General features: G+C 36.0%; 1 protein-coding gene across 8 annotated transcripts in view; it reads left to right on the top strand.

Annotated features, from left to right (window-relative positions):
• Positions 1-22981, top strand: part of PAM (peptidylglycine alpha-amidating monooxygenase) — a 384053-nt gene that overhangs the window by 214122 nt on the left and 146950 nt on the right. For all 8 annotated transcript variants that reach the window (XM_072597316.1, XM_072597321.1, XM_072597320.1 and 5 more), the window contains one exon: positions 21591-21676. In XM_072597316.1, the coding sequence (XP_072453417.1) occupies positions 21591-21676 (86 nt within the window). The remainder of the gene's footprint in view (positions 1-21590; positions 21677-22981) is intronic.

Genomic DNA, 22981 nt, shown 5'->3' with positions numbered 1-22981 from the left:
AAAGTCTTTAATAGGTTTCAATTTGACTGAGGCAGTGCCCATTCAGTGATGAAGACTAGGTAAGAAATGAGGCAAGAATGACCCCTTTTTACCTAGTAAAAAAATAACCAAACAAATAACAGTCTGAGAGATGGGGATGTGTTTTCTTTGTCATACTTGACTTTACCTTGATTAAATAGAATAGGGTAAAAAAAAAGTCATTTGAATTCTATTGGTTGTTTGCTTTTTCCAGTTAAATCGTAAGCATTTACTAAACACCTGCTATGTATCAATCACTGTGCAATTCATTTTCACTAGCTGCTTGCAATCTACCTATGGAAGACAACATGAATAGATAGATTTGATATGGATAGAAGGAAGGAAGGAAGGAAGGAAATACAAAAAAGATTATTTTAGGAGAAGGTACTATCAAATGTGGGATCAGGAGAGACCTCCTGTAGAAAGTGGCACTTCAATTGATCCTTGAAAAAAATAGATGTCGAGGAGGAGGAAGAAGTACATTATATCTATGGGGAACAGCCAGAGGAAAGGCAGTGGGAAATGGGAATTCCCATGCATGAGAAGCAGCAGGAAGGTAGGACCACTGTGGAGATGGAGAGGAAAGATGTCCAAGAAGTCTGGAAAGCAAATTGAACCTAGTTTAGAAGAGATTTAAATGCCAAACAGAGGAGTGTATTTGATCCTAGAAGAAACAAGGAGCTACTGCGGTTTATTGAGTAGGGAGTAACATTGACTGATTTGTATTTTAAGAAACTCATATTGGCAGCTGGGTGAAGGATTGATTGGAGAGGAGAGAAGTATGAGGTAGAGACTGATTAGGACCTTATTCCAATTGTGTAGATGAGAAGTAATAAAGTTCTGATCTAATGTTTAAAAACCACACAATAAGGTGATGAAAAGTGATCCTGATAATCTGGTGAGCCTTAAAGAGTATCAGTTTTAGTGAAAGGAAGAACAGATGAAAAATGTACTTTGACATTTTACAAAAAAAATAAAGTATTAGCATTTCCTAAATAAAGCTACTTTTTCTTTTAGTAGTGAAAAAGTGGAAATAGTCTCATTTTTTACAACTAAAGAACTAATCAATAATATTTGTATGTATTGCAGTGAGATACTACTATAATGTGAAGAACAACATAAATATGGAAAGACAGAGAGATACAAATCAAATCACTAGAATAAGAAAAGAGTAAACAATGACAAACCGTATTAGAAAACAAACAGCAAAGGATAATTGTTGAAATTGTTCAGTTGTGTCCAACTCTTTGTGACTGAGTTTGGGATTTTCTTGGCAAAAATACTGGAGTGGTTTGCCATCTCCTTCTCCAGCTCATTTTACAAATGAGGAACTGAGGCAAACAGGATTAAGTGACTTGTCCAGGGCCACTCAGCTAGTAAGTGCCTGGGACCAGATTTGAAGTCAGAATGATGAGTCTTCCTGAATTTAGGCTTGGCCCTATATCCACTGTGTCACTAGCAAAGACTGGGACCTATTATTGGACAATCAGTGAGAGCCAGAGTGTTTGTGAGTGACTGAAGGAGAGAGTGAAGCTGATAACCTTGCCCAAGCCTGCCTCACTTAAATCCAATTCACTTGCAAGTCAAAGAATCACCCTCATAAAGTCATTGATCCTCTTTGTTAACAAAAGACAAACGACAAGAAACAAAGACTATATGTTGTTACAGATTTGGAAGGAGATACACAACAATTAAATAGTTATTCTAGTTTGGTGTAATTCTCATATTTTTTCAATCAGAAGGTAAATAGTTTAATAGGGTTTTATTTTGAGATTTACTCTATGTTTGGTTTGTTTATTATTTCATTAGTATCTGATGAAAAAATTTTATTGAGATTATGTTTTCAGATAAATTAAATAATGTTACTTTTGAATGAGTGCACATATATATATATATTTACCAGCATATGTTTGTCAAAGAGGTAATTTCAAAATGCAAAGTCAGGTGCAAACATTTGATTAGAATATAAGTGAAAAAAAAATTTTACATTAAAGAATTATTTAATTTAAATTTCATTAAAAATTTTTTTTTTCATTGAAAAGTGTAGTGGAGAGTATTAGAGTAGAATGTAGAAGACCTGGGCTCTATACATAGTTCTCCCACCAATCAGGAGTATGACTTGCAATCATATAACTTCTCTAGGTTTCAGTTTCCTCAACTGTATAGTGAGACAATTGGACTAGATGAGTTTTTAAAGTGCTTTAAAGGCCATTAATCTATCAGTTTGGGATTTGTGAAGGTAAGTTCTGTTCTGAAGTGCTGATTCAGAGTTAACCAGTCATTATCAGAAGTTGGATGTACGTGACATGGTTGACTAAAATCACATAAGCAATTCACTGTGTTATGTCAGAGAGTTGCTAGAACTGTAGAATTCATAATTCCTTGTGCCCATATCATGATAAATCGATTTCAGATTTATGCTGTATTTCTCCTACCAGGGGTGAGGAACCTGTGGCCTCAAGGACGTAAGTCCACGAGTGTGGCCTTTTGACTGAGTCCAAGTTTTATTTAGAGGATTTGTTCCGTGAAGTTTGGCTTCACTCAAAGGGCTGCACTTGAGGACCAAGAGGGCCACATGTGGGTTCAAGGCTACAGGTACCCCACCCCTGTGATCTAACCATTTCATATTTTGGTTGCCAGTTTTTTTCATAATCATCAGAAAGAGGAGTAAATGAAAGGTGATTATTCACATTTTGAGTTAAAGTTCCCACATCTCTCTATAAATTTCCTCCCCAGGTTTTAAAAATTGGAAATGAGATGAGTAAAAATCAGTACAACAGAAGAATTATTACAATTTGGGGCATGATTTCCAAAACATGACCTTTCTATCTACATTTCAAAGATGCTATATTTGGGGGCAGCAACAGGGAGGGTACAGAGAGGGAATATTTTTTATTTCTTAATAAAAGGGAGAAATTCATGACTCCTTAGGGAATTAATTCATAGAAAATCTGATTGACTGGATGTGTGTTGCTAAGCTTCTTCTCAAGAATATTAACCTTTGCGGCAGTGGTTTAATAGTAGCCAGAAGAATTTGTTTGTGTTTAGCCTTTTACGCACACACATAAATTTAGAAGAAAAAAATCACTTAAAAAAAGTCATTCATTGTTTTCCTGGAGGCTTCATATCTTGGCATTTGTCATATTAATATGGTTACACAGTGGAGGGAAAAAAAACTTTAACAAATATTTTTGGTTATGATTCCTACTAATGTGCCTGGTATACTTTGGAATAGCAAGAATTCATTCATTCTATAGGGAAATCATAAAGAGAGAATGTTTTGAGAGAAAGATGGGTAAGGTAATGAAATATCTCAGCAACAAAATGTCAAGCCTCATATTGGTTGATCAGATTTTTCCTTCCGCTCATGATTCAGTATTTATGTTTGTCGGGTTCTTTTTTTACAGTTAGCGTATATATTTAATCTAAAGGGTTTTTTTTGATTGGAAAGGAGGAAGTCCTGTCTTATAGGGTCACTCTTAACATGAATGCAAAGAGCTATTATGTGATTCACGGACCAGTTGCCCTCCTTTGTTCCTTGTCATTGCCTCTTTCTACTGTTTATTAGAAAACATATTCAGGCATTTTAAATGTAAATGAATATAGTAGACAGCATGAAATGTTTTTCATTGTATAGGTATCTTAACTTAAATATCCATTTTTGAACATGAGAGACAGTGGCATAGTGAGGAAGAAAGCGTCCAGAAGAGCCACAAGACTTGGGTTCATGTTTGATCTCTGACACATAACTGTTCATGTCACTTAACCTCTCCCTGCTGTAGACGATGCTCTAACTTTGTGTTTCAGACAAGGTGCTGACATGAATTGGTAGAGGGAATTTCTTTATGTGGGCATTCCCTCTGTAAATGAAATCGTTCTTTATATAAATGAGTTTCTTTACATGAGCATTCCCCATATAAATAAAATCATAGGTGCTATCGCCATCTTCATCATTCCAAGCACATCCTAGCCTTTTGTGTCTCATTCCAAATGAGTATCTCCTGCTGGTAATGTGTCTAGTTAATTATATGCATGTGCATTTAAACTGCATACATTCACATGAAGCCTTTTAATATACTGTGAGGCATTCCCATTATATTTAGATTGAGCTTCAGGCTTAATTCCAAATTAACATGCCTTTGGGACCAGAAATAAGCACCTTCTGATGGAAAAGCAGCAGCTATGTTGACCCATGGAAAGAAAATAATGCCTGGCAGTTGATGCTGTTTCCCAGGCTTTTAAGGGAAGAGAAAATTAACACCATCTAGGGACCTATACTGAGTAACAGTAATGAGGTAAGGGCAAGAGTAGAAAAAGCAGAATGCATTTGCCAGACTATAGCTTAGGCTTGCAGATGTTCATATGCTTTGGCAATTCTGAGTTCTGCAGATTTCAAAGGAAAGAAGGAAACAAGCATTGATTAAGCATCCACTATGTGCCAGGAACTTTGCAAATATTCCATTTGATCCTCACAACAACCCTGCAAAGTAGGTCTTATTATTATCCCATTTTGCAGTTGAGAAGACTGAGGTACGTAGAGGATAAGTGGTTTTCCCAGGGTCACACAGCTGATACATATCAGAGACCAGATTTGAACACAGATAGATCTTCCTGAATCTAGGTCTGAAACTCCCTCCATTGCACCACCTACCTATACCACCTACCTGCCTCCACCATGAGTTATATTTGGGTAGCCATAAGATCTGTTTTTGATCATTCATGGAATTGTACTAAAAAAAGGCAAGAACTTCTTACTGACATAGTGTAAATTGTAGCATTTAATTAAATTATTTGAACATGTCTATTAATCTCATAATTTACTCTAAGAATTTTTTAAAAAGTAACTAGCCTTAGAGAACTGCAAACTAACTCTGAGATGCTTTTGAGAAAGAAAAAGAGAGGTATATTTTCTGTTCTGCTGAGCACAGAGCTTTGTGCTTACAGCTACATATGATCGCTAAACCTCAAGGTGGGTCATTCAGAAATATTGGACCATTAAACCAAATGGCCTTTCCTGCTCACAACTTAAATTCCAAAAATGTTTAATTGTAAATCTGTTTTCGGCCAAGTAATATGTTAAACATCAAAGATGGTTGCTCTAGGTTATTTGATCTCTTTTTAAGGAAGAATTCCAGCTGTTTAAATGAGGTTATTTCCAGCTGTTCTCACTTGATACTATCCTAAAGTGAAAACAAAGTACTTTACCATCCTACTGAGGTTTAAGTTAAATCCCTTTCAACTGCTTCTATCTATTAACCACCTGCTGTGTCTTTTTAAATGCCACTATCTCCACAGGATGGCAGATGTTGATGAGGCAAAATAGAAAAGTAGCTAAAATATATAGAGGGTGCTCTATGTGAGGAATCCTGCTTGACTATTTGTTTAAATTGTCATTTTTAAAATTAGCTATTTTTCTATGTTGTGTTGCTTTCTAGATGATAAGTTCAACCTGTTTCCCTAGTTAGGTGATGATATTAAATCTTTGGGTTAAGAACAACCCTCGTACAGTGAATTTTTCTCATATTTCTGCCATATTATCCCCCATAAGTAATTTCAAGCACTTAAAACAAGTTTCTAATGCCCATAATTCTGGTTGCCTCTCTTAAAAACTTTTTCCTCCACATTGACCCAAATTAAATTCCATCCTTTCTCTTTCATTCCTGGAAAGCCAGAAAGCTTCAGAGTTCCTCATTTATAACCTCCTGGAATCCTCGAATGAAAATCACTCAGGCCACCAGAATATATTCTGTGCCTTCGCAAGCCTTGGACTTAATCACAGAAAGTTGAGGAAACTGCAATATGCACTGGAATATTGCCCAGACTTCAGCTGAAAATCTGTCTCTTTCCCCCTCCTCACAGCATTATTCAAGTGTGTTGATAGACTTACAGTACATTTCATAATGGACCCTTACAGCTTTGCTTTGTATCGAGTTTTCGTCTGTAGGCACCACACATAATTTTTGTTGGCTGACATTTCGGTGCCATAAATTAAAGGAAGTGATGGAAATTCCTTAGGCAAATGGCCAGTTCCTAGAAGACTAGTGTCAGTCTTAATAAAAATGAATGTCATGATCGCTGCTAGTTTTGTTACTACAAATTGTTACCCCAGTTTCTGCGCTGCTGTTAACAGTCTCAGTAGGATCCAGACTCCAGTAAATGTTGGAGGATTTCACTCTGATATCATATGGCAAGTGTTCTCATCTCTTCATTCTCTTCTCTCCCATAGCCAATTAGTTTCCAAGACTTGTCATTTCTGCCTCCACAACATTATTTGTATTTATACCCTTTAACTCAACCATTGCCATAGAGAGTTCAAGTCCTCATCAACAATCACCCAGGCTATTGTAATAGCCTCCTAATTGAATCTTAAGCCTGCTTTCCTTCCAATATTGGCTCCCTCCAAGTCTGACTTAATTTAAAATATAAACTCCTGAGTCTGAAATGGAAAATTCTTCCAAATCTGATTCCATTTCAACTTAATAGACATTTCACATGGCATCCTTTTACACATACCATGTCTTCCAACTAGTCACTCATTTACTGTTCCTCTAAATCAGAATTCTATCGTGGGCCTCAGGGCCTTGGTATAGACTCTCTTACATGCCAATGATGTACTGCCTTGTTCTCCCTTCTGAATTCCTTAGCCTCTTTCAAGATTCAACTTCAGTGCCACCTCCAACAGGAAGCCTTTCCTGATTCCTCTGGCTGTTAGTATTCTCCCCTTCCTTAAATTATATTGTATTTATTTTGCTAGTTATGTGTTATAAATCCCCGCCCCCCCATCACTTCCACCTGTGTAAGTGCAGTAGAATATATTCTTCTTAACAGCAGGGATTATTTTGCATCTTGTCTCTGTATCCTTAGTTCCTAGCACAGAGTCTTGCCCATATTATAATAGATAGTTAATAAATGCTGCTTAGTGAATCAGCAAATGAGAGACTATTTGGGTTGTACAAGGTAGCATATATATATTAAAATTTTCTGTTTTTAGATCTTGTTTTGGAGGGGAAAACTGGAAATATGCTTCTATAATCGTCATTATGCCTTTGAATCACCATCTATATTTAATTTTCCCTTTCCACATGGTTTCAGTTAACATTTCACTGTATACACAGTACAGAATTCTTTAATAGGTACATATTTAATATTGGAACAATTGTCACCGAGCCTATAGAGCAAGTCATGGATATTACATAGTCGTAGCTGTCCAGTTTTAAGATCTAGAAATTTGGCTTATATTATATTATTATAATGTTGAAAATTTAGGATAATCTATGCACACAGAAAAATTAGGAAAAATGTGAACCATTTTGGATACCTGATAGTTAATGTTAAAATTCAAGACAACGCAGATGTAGCTTGAGGGCATGACAGTTTTTCCCCCAGCAAAAAATGTAACAAAATGAATTATCACTGAAGGTATTTCCAGAATAACCTTGGATTTTAAGTGTCCTTTAACAGATATAACCAGAGATATCTTCAACAGTCAATCATGCTTTATATGGATAATTCAAAATGACAGACTAGCTCTTTCTTTGCCTGATACAGTTAAAAATATGCATGCCATCAGAATGCTTTCCAACTGAATTTAAAGTGAGACAGTTATACACCAAGAGTTCAGGAACCCAAGATAATATTATTTTCAAATGTTAATTCTCATGTTTTTTAAGCTTGAAATGCTAAGAAAGAATTAGTGGCTATGAAGATCTTTTAAATTTTTTAAATCGAATCTATTTACAGAAAAAATTAAGAAAAACATCCAAAATTATCAATGTGCTTTATTCTGAATGCCTTAATTACCCAGTTTCGCATGCTTCCTTGTGGTCATATCTCAAAAAATAACTACCATTCCCTGAATTTTCATAGTATCCTAAAGCCACGGTAAGCTGTCTCAAATTTATCTCCTTAATTCTTTTAGGTAAGAGGGTTTATTGTTTCAGTTTAGAAATAGGAAATGTGAACCACACAGTGATTTTGGCTCAGCTGACTGTAAGTCAGTTACAGACAGTATTACCAATATCAGAATTTAAATTTTTTTTAAAAAAGAGACTGTACAGCTTCATCAAAAACAGGTCATGTCAAACTAAACTCATTTCTTTTTTCATTTATTAAACTGGTAGATCAGGGGATGCTGAATATGAAGTCTACCTAGATTTTAGTAGTATTTGATTAAAATACTTTATACTTTCTTGTTGAAAAAAATAGAGAAATGTGGACTAGTCAAAATACAACTAAATGAATTCAATCTGGTTAAATCTTAAGATTCCAGGAGTCACTTAATAGTTCAGTGTCCCTAAATCACCTATAGTGTAGTTAAGGGATCTATGCCTAGAACTGCACTGACATTTTTATCAATAACTTGAACAAAGGCATGGATGCAATTCTTATCAGATTTGCAGATGATAAAATAACTGAAAGTAACAGCTAACACAGGAGGTGACCGACTCAATGCAGAAAGGTCCTCACAAGCTATGTCTGATGTCAAGAAGTAATGACTTCAAATTTGGTCTCAGACACTCACTAGCTTTGTGACCCTGGATAAGTCATTTAGTTTCTGTTTTCCCAATTGTAAAATGGGGATAATAATAGCACGTGGCAGGGTAGTTGTAAAGATTAAATGAGATTTTTTTTAAACACAGTATAGTGTCTGGCATTTAGCAGGCATTTAATAAATGCTTATTCTTTGTTACTCCAATTTAATATGATGTACTTTAATAAGGGTAAATGTCAAGTCTTATATTTGGGTTCAAAAATCATCTTCAGAAGGGCAAGAAGGGGGAGACATGACTAGACAGCATAGTCAGCACTTTGCAGATGACAAGTTGAATAAATGTGATTGTTCAATGAATGCTATCTGGAGCTGTATGAAGAAAGGCATGGCATCCAGGAATGAGGATGTGATCACCTCAGTCAACCATGCACTAGGGAAAACCATACCTAAAGAGTTGTATCCAAAGCCTAGAGAATGTCCAAAGGATGAAAATAGAATGTCTGAAGGACCTTAAGTCATGATATGGAATCATAGATAGAGAAACATGTTTAGAGGAGAGCACCCTTAGGGAAAGGAGGGGGTGGGATATTTATTATCAGGCATTTAAAAGGCTGTCATGTGGAACAGAGTTGTATCTCTGTGGCCAAACAAACTTCTTCTGTTTGGTCATATGAAGGCTAGAACCAGAAAGGAACTACAGAGGCAAATGTAGGTGAAAATATAAGAAATAGCTTCCTAATAATTAGAGATATCTCGCAGTGGAATGGACGGCTTTGAGAGATAGTGCTCCTCTCCTTGGGAGCTCTCAAGTAGAGATTATATAACGACGAGCTGGCCATGTGTTGGTAATATGTGTTAGACTGGATGGCCGCTGAAGGCTCTTCCAACTTGAGAATTTTATTATTCTCTGAGTCTGTGAAAACAAAAACAAAACTCCATAACACGACATATTAAGAACTGCTCCCCCCAAAAAGTCCAGTCAGATGCCAGTTATTTAGTGAAAATTGCTTCAAAGAACCTGAAAGTAGCATTTGATAGTAGAAAGAACACTGAAGATGATAGGAACCTGGTTTCAGATTCTAATTATGACGCTAGTTATGGACAAGTCATCCCTCTAACTTTTCTGAGTCTCAGTTTTTTCATCTGCAAAATGGCAATAATACGATAATTCATAAAACAAGACTGTTTTGCTGAAAGTGATTTGCAAACCTTTACTTGTTATATAAATATGAGTTACTTCTACTGTCCTTTCCTTATTTTGTTTTCCCAGTGCTCCATTTAATTTAATGTGGAGATTGACTTTCAGTTTTAAATTTCTCCAATAAAAACCCTGTTATGAAATGTATTCTATCCATGATAGTGGGTTGGTCATTTAATAATGGACACTCATTTAATAAGTAGCTGATTCTGCCAAGTCCTATTTACTTTGATAGATATGTGACGTTATCCATGAGGTTACTCCCTACAAAGCTGAAGGACCCAGTATATCTTTCTACTGTGAGGAGAGAGAAAAGAGGAGCTAAGTAGGTGGTACAATGGGTGGTACAATGCACACTGGGCCTGCAGTCAGGAAGACCCAACTTCAAACATGGCCTCAAACATAAACTAGCCGCAGGGCCCTGGGAAAGTCATTTAGCCTCTATCTGCCTCAGTTTCCTCACCTGTAAGATGAGGATAGGTTATTGTGAGTAGCAAAGATATAACATTTGTAAAGGGTATACAGTGTCTGGCACATAGTAGAAGCTATATAAAATGCTTACTCTCTCCTCCCGATAATCTTTAATCAGTTCACATCATCAAATTTTTTCTGCACCATTCAACATTGTTATCCACTCTTTCTTCATGAATATTTTCTCTTTCCTGGGTTTCCATAACATTTCTCTATCTTGGTTCTCTTATCTGTCTCAGTGTACCTTCTCAGGCTCCTTTCTGATTCATCATCCCTTTCTTACTTCTTATGTGTAAATGTATTGCAGAAATTCCTGGAATTATCTCTGAAATCATCTGACTAGGTATACTCTAACCACCAACTTATTAGAAAGAAAATCAGAATTAATTTTTAAAACCTAGAAAAAAGATTAAACTGAGTTAAAGATACAAGGTATAATTAGCACAACTCCCACCTCTCCAATTTAAACAAATTATTAAAGATGGAACATGTGAAATAGATAGAAGAAGGAGCATTTAAACTGAGTCTAACAATTTCATACAGAAATTTAACTGTTATAAATCAAATTCTGTAACAAAGAGACCAAGAAAGCATAAAAAACTCAGCCTTGATCAGCTTCCCAAGGACATGAATTTGGCAGATAAAGAGAATACAGGTTTAGAATATAAATTCATGTTTTAAAATCTTAGAGAAAAATAATAGTGGAAGATGATGTGAGCAGTATTGACTCACAAAACAAAAAGAAACAAGTTTGAAGAAAACTTGGTAAGCAAAGCCACCACTCCGACATTTAAGGATGAAACTGGAACAAAGATGACAAATTGGTTACTCAATAAGCAGTTATTAGTGCTTACTGCACCCTAGGCACAGTGACCAAAGTAAAACAACCACTGTCCTCAAGGAACTTAAATTCTAGTTGAAGAGATAACATGTCTGATGTAGAACTCAAGTATATGAAAACTTGAAGGGGAAGGCACTAGCAGCTAGAGGCAACCAGGAAGGGCTTTATGAGAAAGGTGAGGTGTGACAGGATAATATTCTAGCCTCTGGATGTAACAAAGGTATGAAGATAGAAGATGGAATACCGTCTAGGAAAGAGCAAGTAGTATTCCAGCATGGCTGGATTGTAGAGAGCATGGAGAACATCGTGTAAGTTGATAACTGATTGGATGTTTGAGATGAATGAGACAAAGATGACACCAAAGTTGGAAACCTGAAGGGTTGGAAATAGAACACCACTGGTGGCATCACAGTAATTTGGAAGTTTGCAAAAGGGCTAGATTGGGGGAGGAGAAATATGATGACTTCTCTCTTGGATATAATGAGTTCAATGAGACATTTAGTCTGAAATGTCTAATAAGCAGTTGATGAACAGGCTTGGTAACAAAAAGTGGAAGAGATATGGAAAGTGTTGTTTAATAACAAAATTTTTGCTAGCACTTTTTTACTTTGATTATAAGTGGAAATATTCCTAAAAACAAGGATATAAAAAGCATCTATAATCAATCAAGTATAGTACAGAAAGTCTGTGCCAGAAGCTACACAATCATATAATCATATACATAATCATATCATAAAAGAGAATGCAAGACTACTATGCTTATTATTTTTGCAATTATAAAAAAAAAAACTTATTCAGAAAAATACTATTCCACTTCAAGAGCCCTCCTCCAACATGGTATCTTCCATGCATATGTTAATATCATACATGGCAGCTTGAAGTATATGACAGATGCAACTTTGCTCAACAAATTATTAAAGTCAAGCAAGGTGTAAGTCAGAGAGACATGCCCATCAAAGATGTCTGCCACTGTCATAGTATCATGGATGCTAAGATGTAGCATCCAAGGCAAAATAGTATGGATGACAAGGTAGTTCATTTGTTTTTCTTTTTGTGAAATATTGTACTGGTGGTGCAAACTGCAAAAAATTGCAGAGCTTCCTGAGATTTCATCATCACTGTGGCATTTAAAAAGTTTGACAGACAATTTCTGGGTTGTCATTTTATTCATAATGCTAGCATTTTAATAAAAGAGGTCAGTGGTACTCTTGAATGCCAAAGATCCTTATGGCAGCAGGCTCATGGCTTACATGTCCTTGGAAAAGTGGGTGTTCCAGAGGGTGGCAGTCAACACTAATTGGCTAACAAGTAATGAGAGAGAAAGAATATTACAGTGAGGGGCTGAGAATGACATCGTGTCACTCTTGGGCAGAAAGAATGTCCCCATGACCAGATCACCCTCAACCTTGGACAATCTAGAAAAAGAGTCTACCTCCACTCAAACTTGATTGAGTGGAATTCACCTAAGATTAGAGATTCCTTGTAGGGCTGAGTGGGCCTGATAGAGGAGAAAAGTTAGTTTAGCTTTCAGAGACTGAGTTTTTTAAATGAGGACTTTAGAAAAAGTGGGAACTCTGGATCTTTCCAAATCATCGGTTATTAATAATAATTTCTCTTATCACTCAAGACAGTTCGCCCTATAAACTATGCACTTAGGAAAAAACAAAGGGATTCAGAATATCTATGGGCCAATGTAGCATGTTGATGGACAACCTCTAGAGCTTCCATCAACACTAGAAATTAACAGGAGGAGGAAAGGGAGGGTAGTTTGCATTGAATTTGAGGAACTGCAGTTTTTAATGATCCCTAGTTTCTCCCTGAAACAAAGGCTTCTTTCTTAACACTAGTTTTTGTTATGTAGTGTGCAAAATATTATTATCACTGAAGAATTGGAATTAAGGTTCATAAAAGGACAATGGAGAGGTGCATGGTAATTCTGATAGTCTACAATACATTACAAATGAAGAATTATGCCAAAGTGGTAAAAAAAAAAAAAAAAGGGTGGCATCAGAGAAATGTAAGGACTGAAAATCAATATCCTGTTCAGATAGTGAGTGATCCTTGTAATGTTAATGGAATTTAAGATCTTCTCAGCCTATTAATAGGCTTCACATGGAGCTCTTTAAGAGAAGCTTGCTTAGGGGAGGCCTGCTTGCTAGAAGGTTTTCACACCTTTTGGGACTGAAGCACGTGGATTGTGATGCCTTTACTCTGAAGTGAGGTTTTGTTGGGGCTAACTCATTGGCAGAGCATTCATATGATTTGGCCAGATGAGACTCTGCGTAGACATTAAAGAGCCTCCTGGCTTTGAAAACTCAGGTGTTAGTGCTTCTCTCTCTGGTAACTATGCATGTATCTAATGGTCAGACAGTTGGATCTGTCTGTTCATCTGTGATATATGTCTTGCTTATGGTCAGTCCGTTGGTCTTCATGCTATTTTCTCTGTTTGTAATTTCTGCTTGTAATTTCTGAAGTTCAGGGTACTGACTTTTCCCCCTGAACTAAGTGAATGATATATATGCTTGATTAAAGTAAGATGGTTGACCCCTTAAAAGTTGCTTTCCTTTAGTAAAAGCAGATCCAAGACCCTGTACTAACACTAGGTCATCTTGGGTATGGTAGGGTGCTTGCTGTTACAGTGCTCCCCTGACATTCACACAAATTAAAGAACATATGAAGTAGCCCTCTCAGCCCACTGGGTGGACCTCTGTATCATATTTATGGAAGGACGTAGATAAAAGCTGTACAACGTAAGGAGGAATGGATGGGTTGAGATCTACATCCTTGGAGATAATTTGTGTAATTGCGAGACAACAGATCCATTTGAAGTGCTAAAGAATGGTAGACCCTTTGAAGTGTTGTTTTACTCTAACAAGTCAAATACTTTTTTACAGTCAATAAGTGAGGTCATTGGGATCTTGTGTTCTCTACACCTTTCAGTCAGTTGTGTGAATATCAAGATGTGTCCCACCACAGAATATCATTTTGAATGGTCTTCCCTTCTCTTCCTTTCATCAAGGATGCCTTCAATGCATGTGTAGATTATTTGCATAAAGTTTTGTGGATATAAGGAAAGTAAGGATATAGATTGATAGTTGTTTCTATTTTTTATTTTGTGGTAATAGTAAGGTCAGATTCTCACCTCCCCTCCCTTCCCCCAACTTTTTGGTATCCTTCCCTCTTTAAAATACCTTGAAAAATACAACTATTCTAACTATAAAATTAAATTTTGAAAGTACTACTCCTTTGCAACAAATAAATCAATGCATAAATAAGATCAAAAGAAGGAAATCTACCCCTCCAATATTCATATTTAAAATTGGATGCAGAAATTCCAAGACAATACAGGATGTGCCAATCATCATAGTACAACTTTGGCTTTCTAAATGTCGTTCCATGTATATATCTTGCAGTGTCTTCTATGTATCTATAGATGTCTTATTTCAGAATAATTTACATTGTTTCAATGGGTATCATAACAAGATGGCAGGGGTATGTAGTATCTCTTCCCAGCTTCCCCTCACAAATCAGCAAATGAGCTTTCTTTTGTGAGAGACTTTGATGCCAAAATTCAGAGAAATTCATAAATTCCATCCTGAAAATCCCCATTCTTGTTCCTCCTCCATCCCTGAGTACTGTTAATAATACAATAAAATGAAAAATGAAATTGAATGAATTATATGAACTTTGAAGCCAGATAAAAGGGAACTCTGTCCGAGTATCAGGTAAAACTATTAGAATTTATTTGTATTTAATCATTTGGTAATACTTAACGCATTAAAATTCAGGAGCATTTGTGTAAACCACCACTCGAGAATGTAAGTGACTAGCAAATCAAGTTGTTATTTATAGACAAGTCTTATTTATATTTCATATTGTTTATTACTCAACCATCATTGTTTGTTATTTTTCATTCTGGTGTTTTCTACTCACTAACTTCTCTTCCTTCTTAGAGGTAGGACTGAGTTTATTTAATCAACAATTGGACCTAGATCTTCCACACTTGGATATTATGATCGTTCCTGAAGCTTTGAAAAATTTTCTGAAAGCTCAGACATTTAAATTTAAGTATCTCAACAAACTCATGATATTTAGATACAAAGTTCATCACACCTGACAATTTGTTTCTTTAGCTATTATAGTATAAAATGAAAGAGAAAGTGTTTCTCTTTCTGGTCACATTCCAGCATCCCAAGCCTTTTACATACTTGGCACAACATATTGTAGGACTTTGTTTGTCTCACAGGTCACACATCTTACTGATCCTTCATCATAGATATGTTATTCCTGACAGTGAATTATGAGAAAGTTGCTGATTTGCATGTTTTATATTAAATATTTTAAGATCTCCTTTTTACAGCCAACTTATAGAAGGAAAAATGACCTTGCATAGTTGTCTTGTCAGGAACTCTCTGGTTTCCAGATACCTGTAATTCTCTATTCAGGTCAGATGTGTCCCCAAGCAGCCCCCATGGGTTCCTTCCTGCCCAAAAGAAAATGAAGATAGATGTTAAATCCCTCACACAATTGCTGTTTTATGAATAATTGCATACAGTTTTTGAGCTTCATTAAAAAAATAGATGAAGCAGCTTCAGCGTCTATGTAAGCCGATTGACCTAGAAGTGAGCTTTGATTTAAAAGGGGCAGAGGGTGGACAAACAGTGCTTGCAAGTTCTGGTGCTGAGATGCTGGGAAGGTTTTGAAAATGTCCTTGATCACAAATTCATCCAGACCTAGATAGAAACTGAACCAAAAGATATGCAAGGGACCATGTGGCTTACCAATTGGATTTCACAGGTCAGCAAACAGCCAACCTGGAAAGCTGAAAACACATTGGTGTGAGGCCTTGGCTGGGACATGCAAATGGTACCTAGATAATAGATTATGCGTTTTCAGTGTTCCTGGGCACATCTTATGGCAATGAATCTGAATGAAGGATGTTTAAAATGGACTTGCTTCAACCTAGTCAAATAAAGAGTATTGCTATGGCAAGTTTAGTTTTAATCATTAAAATTATAGAAATGAGGTCAGATATCCAAGGTATTACCTCACATTTCCTTCTCCAGTATCCAGCTAAAAAGAAATAAAGTATCAGTGAGACAGATGGAGTTCTCATTCTGCTAGAATGGCATTACTTGATCCTAAAGCAAACTCTTCTATATTGGCACTGATATTGGATGATAATGTTAAGTTGGACACATCAAAACTTATCAGAAATTTTAATGGTTATGATGCAAGATCCAGCACATTGAAAAGTCTACAAGGAAAAGGATGTCTATGTATGAACCCAAATTTCAGAAAGGAAATAAATTAGAGAATGTATTGAATCACAGGGAATACCATTCAAAGCCATTTTACATAAACTCCATAAATATTATGTATTGCTGTTTAGCATACTCATTAAGAAAATTTCTTGCTGATTTCGAATTTATGTGTGCTGACATGAAAGATTTTAATATTCTCAGAGACCATTATGATAAGTTACGGAGTATTCGCTGTTTCTTGTGCTGTTTTCTTCACCTACTTGATAAACTTTTTGCTAGAGGAGAAGCAGCTTATTCATGTATGTTAAAATGACTGACATGAATACTGTACCAAAAATCATTAAGAGTAAAACCTAATCTGAATATTTCATTCTTTGTTTAAATCATTGTCAGTTTTTAATTTACCTCTTCATATGGACTCTGAGGATCCTTATCATTCATACTAGCAAGAAGGGTCCCCCGAGGGCAGCTAGCTACATCTCTCCCCCTCAGAGTTCTAGGGTCTCTTTGAGGGGTGGAAGTATCTTCCTAAGCTTGGGTTTCCATTTTGTTCTCCTCCATATCAATCAACAGTTATGGTTAATATTTCCACTGTATTACTGATTGACCTAGTAATTGGTACCCCAATGTTAATTTGACCAAATTAACATGAATTTACTATATAAAAGTATATTTGATGAAAATATATAGAAAGAACCGAAGTACCCACACCTGCTCCCTCAAACCAGGGTGAACTTTCCACTCTACCACCTCAGAGAATGGTCTCAAACTTAAAGCAGTTAAAACAAATTATTCACTCCACCAAGTTAACTTCCAAATACTAGGTAGTCATGGATAAGTTGTTTCATTGCTTGCCATCTCTGCTGTCAGATTGTCTCATGGACTTCTTGTCACTAAGCCTGGTCTGCTGGGAGACCCTGGTATGGACTCCACTTTCTGGTCCTCTGGAGCTCTTCTGCCCTTCTCAGAGCTCACAATGTTGTGACCTAGTCTTTTCCATCTCTAACATCCATTCACCTAAGAACAAGAAAAAAATAATGAAAAGACAAAGACAAACAGCCATTCCATGTGTTTATAGCTTCATGTCAGCTTCCATGGAAAGAATGGAATGCTGGCACACTCCAGAGGCTTACTGAAATAATTGCCTTGCTCAATGCCAGGAAAAAGGGAAAGAGATTATGTATGTCATTGGAGCCTTTTGTATACACATTCCATTCTGACTGAGCAGCCAACCAAATCGTCTGTGTTTTTACCACACAATGAGAAGACAGGAAAAATACCTTTACAAGCAGGATCCTCCCTTACACATACCTGGAAACAGATTCCAGAAACATCCACATGGGGAAGTGGGTTGCATACTTACTATTTCTGTAAGAATATATCATTTTAATGAAGGTTATATGACAGGTGATGTGCAAATAGAAATTTTATAGATGTAATCATCTTTTAAAGGCACTCAGAAGGGCTGACTATTTAAATGAATTAATTCTACAGTGATTCCCTTGGTACCAAGTTAGGGCAAATAAAATTATTTGGTAAAATAAATAATTCGTACTTAAGCAATAACATTATAAATCTTTAAGGCTGAACGCTATATCAGGTTTACATTTACTGGGACAATTAGCATTATAAATGATTATAAATCAATTATATTACAAATAAAAATTTTTACAAGAATAATGCTTATGTCTCTATCCTTACCATAAACATCTGTTTATATCACATACGCTGAGTTTCCCCACAAACATGAATCCTCTTGAAAATAAGATAAGGGAAATTAGAAAGTCAAGTCAAATCAACAAGTACTTGCCTCATGCCAGACTGTGATAAGTTCTGAGAATATGGATACAAGTAGAACTATAGATAGTCCCTACAGGAACTTACATTTTAGAAAGGGAAGAGCACACAGAAAAGGGAGCTGAGAAGGGAATGAAGAGGAAAGTACATATATAAGGGCAAAGTTCAGGGTACCTCCAGGACAAGAAGTCTGGGGGTAGAGTGAATTTCCAGGGTGAAGAAGTATTTGTAGTATGGTAGGGAAAATCTAAAAAATCAAGAGTTCCCAAGAAGAATGAAGACTGGGAGGCAAACAATCAGAAACAAGGACTTCTGGAAGGCTCTTCCAGTGTGAGAAGTCCCAGGTTGGCATGTTTCTGTAGAGTGTAAAGAAATTCCAAGCATCAGGATTAACGCCTAGCGAGGAATGAAGAGGGTCAGTGTATTTCTTTTAGTCTCCTCTCTCATTTCCATTACATCATCCTCATTTTCTTGTAAATTTCATGCACATACTTTTTTTTTATTTCAAGGTAGAAAAAGTTAATGCCATAAGTTTTTTGGTGATAAGAATTGTTAAAAAATTTTCACTTGCAATCTGTTCACCTAAACCAAGTTAGAGCCCACTTTTACTTAGGTAAAAGAAGGGAGCATTCTAATAAAAGTGGGGTGGGATGTGCAAATTATATAGTTATACATTTCTGCATTCCACCCAGATTCAGATCAATAAAAAGTGAAATAAAAGTGAAACAGGGTTCTCACATTGCTGAGCTGAATGCCATGAATTCACCTTTCTCCAATATGATTATACCTCACTATGAATTAATGACTAAATGAAATGAATTATGTAAATATGGATTTCTCCCCAAAACGATACAAAACAGCATTCAGTTCAAAGACAATTTATTAACTACTTATGTAAAAAGCATTGTGCAAGGCACTAAAAAAGGATAAATAAATCAAAGGATAAAGCTCATTGAGCTTACATTCTATTAGGAAGTGGATTAGATGAGGGGTGTAACATGTATAAATAAGGATAAAGAACAAACCTAGACAAAGCATTTATGCAAAATTTTAGGGAGAGGAAATTACTTTTAGCTGGTAGGATAAAGGAAAGCATCATGAAGTAGGTGGCACAAGATTTGCCTTGAAAGAAGAAAAAGATTTATGCAAAATAAAGAAAGAATGGGTTGACTTGAGGGTTGTAAGACCAGCACTTACATTTTGGAGAAGCAATCTATCCAGATGACACCCCTAAATGAATAAATTTAGCCCCCCTGTCCCCAATAACTAACATACTTATAGATACTGCTTCACCTGCGAGGAAGATCAGTTCTAGAAATCAACTTCAATTTTTCAGCACTAAATTATGGAAGTGGGGTGAAGCAAGAGATATCCCACCATACCTCCTGTTCCCCACAGTTCATAATTCCCCATTGCCTAATTAAGTGACCACGCAGTAAATCTACTTTCAGATATTCATAGACTTCTTACAGCGTCAAAACTAGAATTCTAAATCTTTTGCCTTTAGTTTCTTGAAAATCAAATTAACATGCTGTCTAATTTACAAATTTTCAGTTTCTTCAAAATGTTTTGTTTTGTTTTCCTACGGCAGTGTTTGTTGATTTAATAGGAGATGTGCAGGGGAGAGCAAAATTGGTTTTCTGTCTTCATGTTCACTACTAGGACTTGGGATACTTTGCTGTGGTTATGACCAGCCCTTCCCCTTTGTGAATTATAACCCTCCTCTCCAAATGCTTCAAGATAAAAATATTCTCAGCCCATATCTCTCCTTTTCTCAGCTGCAATTCCTTCTCCTAAGGAAACTTTAGTTACTGTCTCTGGAGTTTTGAGGAGAACATTGAGGATTCAGCAGATGGTATCTGAAAGATAAAGGAGAAAAAATAAATGGTGTTGCTTGAGAGAAAATTGAAGAAGACAGAGAAAGGATAAAGGGAAAAAATGTTATTAGGACAACTGTTTTTAACATTTTTTAATGAAAATAATTCTAAAGGGAATTCTATGAAGAATCTGGGAGAAGTGGTCATTTACATTACATTCTAGAGAGGTCGTCATCTATGATGGCTGAAGACATGACAAAGCAAAAGCACTAGAATAAGTTATTTTCTGGAAGACTGAATTTACCTGTTATCTTGGGGAGAAATATGAAGAGGATTCTTGAGAGATTTTAATCAGTATCTAGAGTGAACAGAATGATGGACTTGTAATTTCCAGAATCAAAGACAAGCCATCTGCTTCTGGTTAAAAATTATTTTGGATGTGATCTTTCTCATGACTAAAATATTTCAGCCATCATTTATGCTTTTGTTTTATTATTGATTAAATTTGCATACCCAGGAACTCTGATATTCATTTAATCCTGTGAGATTGGGGATTTTGACATATAGAGAGATTTGAGCAGCTACTTGTGGGGAAATAGTTTTCTCCAGCTTATTAAATAAATAATATTTAATGAACTGTGGTAAGGGCTCTGAACCTGAGAGAGATATTGAAATTTAGTAATTAATGAAGAAGTATCTAAATACACTCCTGCATTACCTTAGAATTTGTGATGATGAGAACGAGTTTTTCCTAAATCAAGTATCTTTATATACTTGCTAGTAGAAGAAAAATGTTGTTACTATAGAAATGAGGATATATGTAGGTATGAATTATGCACAGGATGGTACTTACAGGCACATAGAGTAGTTACAGCACTCAACTTTATCCCACTTTCAAGACAAATTTTATGGCAATCTCTTAGTCTGAAATTCTTCTCTTTATCTTCTTCTCCTGGCTCAGACCAAGTAAACTACTGAATTATCCTCTCCTTTGTACTTGTGATGCACATTCATTTTTTTCAGTCAATAAATATCTCTTTGCTGCCTACCAGAGGCAAGTTACTATGATGAGGTACTCTCTGGGACACAAAGTTGTATCAGACGTGACAAGCTAGATCTCTTCTAGTGCCCATCTTTTCTCAAACTAAAACATTTTAGGCTTTTTTTGCATTTTTCTTCTTGTACTGACACTGTTTACCACCTCAAAAAAATCTAGTTTTCTTTTTAATATATTGTTGGCTTATACTTAGAGTCACTTCCCAGAAAGATAATTCTTATTCACCCACTATTAACTATAAACAATTACCTCTTTGCATAGATTGTTGTGTAATATTTTCTGTGTATATAAACTCACCACAAATTCTATTTTTAACTAACATTTTTATAATAAATTCAACAGACATAGAATATAAATAGGAATACAGTTTTCAATTATTCTATCTTCGGCCTCAAAATTCTCATTAACATTATACTGTGTTCTCTGACAAAAAGGTTTTGCAAAAGTATTTTTGAAATCTTGAATACTGAATGGAAGTCAGTCTTGAAGAAACAGGTAAGTTGGTACAGTAGCAGATTAGGTGACGTATTCTACCTCATATTTAATCCATTTTCCCCCAGTTGGTTAGAATGTGGAGAAATTTGTGTTTTCATTGATTTAACTCTCATTTTTTTCCTTACCATTTCTTTGTTTCAGGGATTGTGATGAAGGAACCTGCTCAGACAAAGTCAATATTTTATATGCCTGGGCAAGAAATGCTCCCCCCACCAGACTCCCTAAAGGTACATTGAAGATACTTTTTGATCTTTTCATTTTTAATTTTACCCAAAAATCTTTTTTTAGAGTTTTCTAATATTGATCATTTAGTAATTTCTTCAGTGTTCTGCTTAGCAGTTATAAGCTGAAAGTAACCCCCATGGCCTTATTTGTACTTGAATAAGGGAGGGTGAATATGATTCCCCCACATACACAGAATTTAGCTGGCATAGTCACAGAAGACCCATAATGTATGTAGTCACAATGTATTAATGAAGTAATAAACTTGCTGTAGAGATGCAAATGTGATGGTATTAAAAAAAACTTTCCTCTGATGAATTAAAGAAAGTGATGTGATTGGCTGAGTAAATAAATTAGCTGGACCCCCAAGAGCTTTGCTCTTTAAACACTAGAGAGGAGAAGGCATTCAAATCTTGAAAGTGTTGTGAAGCATAGATCCTGCAGGAGGGGGAGGAGGGAATCCCTCCCCAACTCTGTCCCCCAAGTTTCCCATCAGGCATGGCATCTAGTAGCTACTTGCCCAGAGGGAGCTATTGAATCCAGGAAGTTGAAAGTTGGAGACATTGCAAGGAGGGAACTACCTATTAAGTAAAATTTCATAAGAATTGCTTTTCTTTTTCACCCCAATTGGCTTGTGTATCTTTGAAAGGAACTATTCAATTGTAGGAGACATTTTATTCAATATAGAAGAGAGATGCATATGCCATACAGTTACTAATAATACAGAGAGATAGTTACCCAAGGAAGGAAAAAGCATCAAGGAGCTAGTCCCGACATAAAAATCAAGCTGTAAAAAGGAACAGACCTTGGGAGCCTAGATGAGCAGTCCATCCAATAGAGATGCTGTGCTTAAGGGGAGCTGAATGATGACCTTAAAAAAAGGGCAAGATTTTTCATGCTGTATAGTACCAGGAGTTGTGAGTTGCCTTTGCAACACATGTATCCAACATGTGTACCTTGCAAACACTGTACTCTAGATTGAAGCCCATTCCTTTCATGGAAATTGAGTGCATTCGTGGAAAACTATGCCCTAACTTTCTAGAAGCAATGCTTTGTAACTACTATTATTTCTATGCCATTATAGCAAATGTCTTTGCTAAAAGGTGATTGTATCTATGGGTCACTTGTTAATGGGAAATACATCGGTGGGGGCTTATGAGTTAGAGTATTAGAATAATGCCACAAGTTACATCTTAAACCTGAAGCAGCAACCAGTTTCCTTGGAACATGCCTATAAGAGTAAGTTCAAATTAGAGAAACAGCCCAGAAGGGATGCTGTACTGGGAAGATTTAATTGAGATAATCATCCA

The sequence above is a fragment of the Notamacropus eugenii genome, chromosome 3, assembly GCF_028372415.1.
Source record: "Notamacropus eugenii isolate mMacEug1 chromosome 3, mMacEug1.pri_v2, whole genome shotgun sequence".
NCBI lineage: Eukaryota > Metazoa > Chordata > Mammalia > Diprotodontia > Macropodidae > Notamacropus > Notamacropus eugenii.
This window is presented reverse-complemented; position numbering and strand designations above follow the sequence as displayed.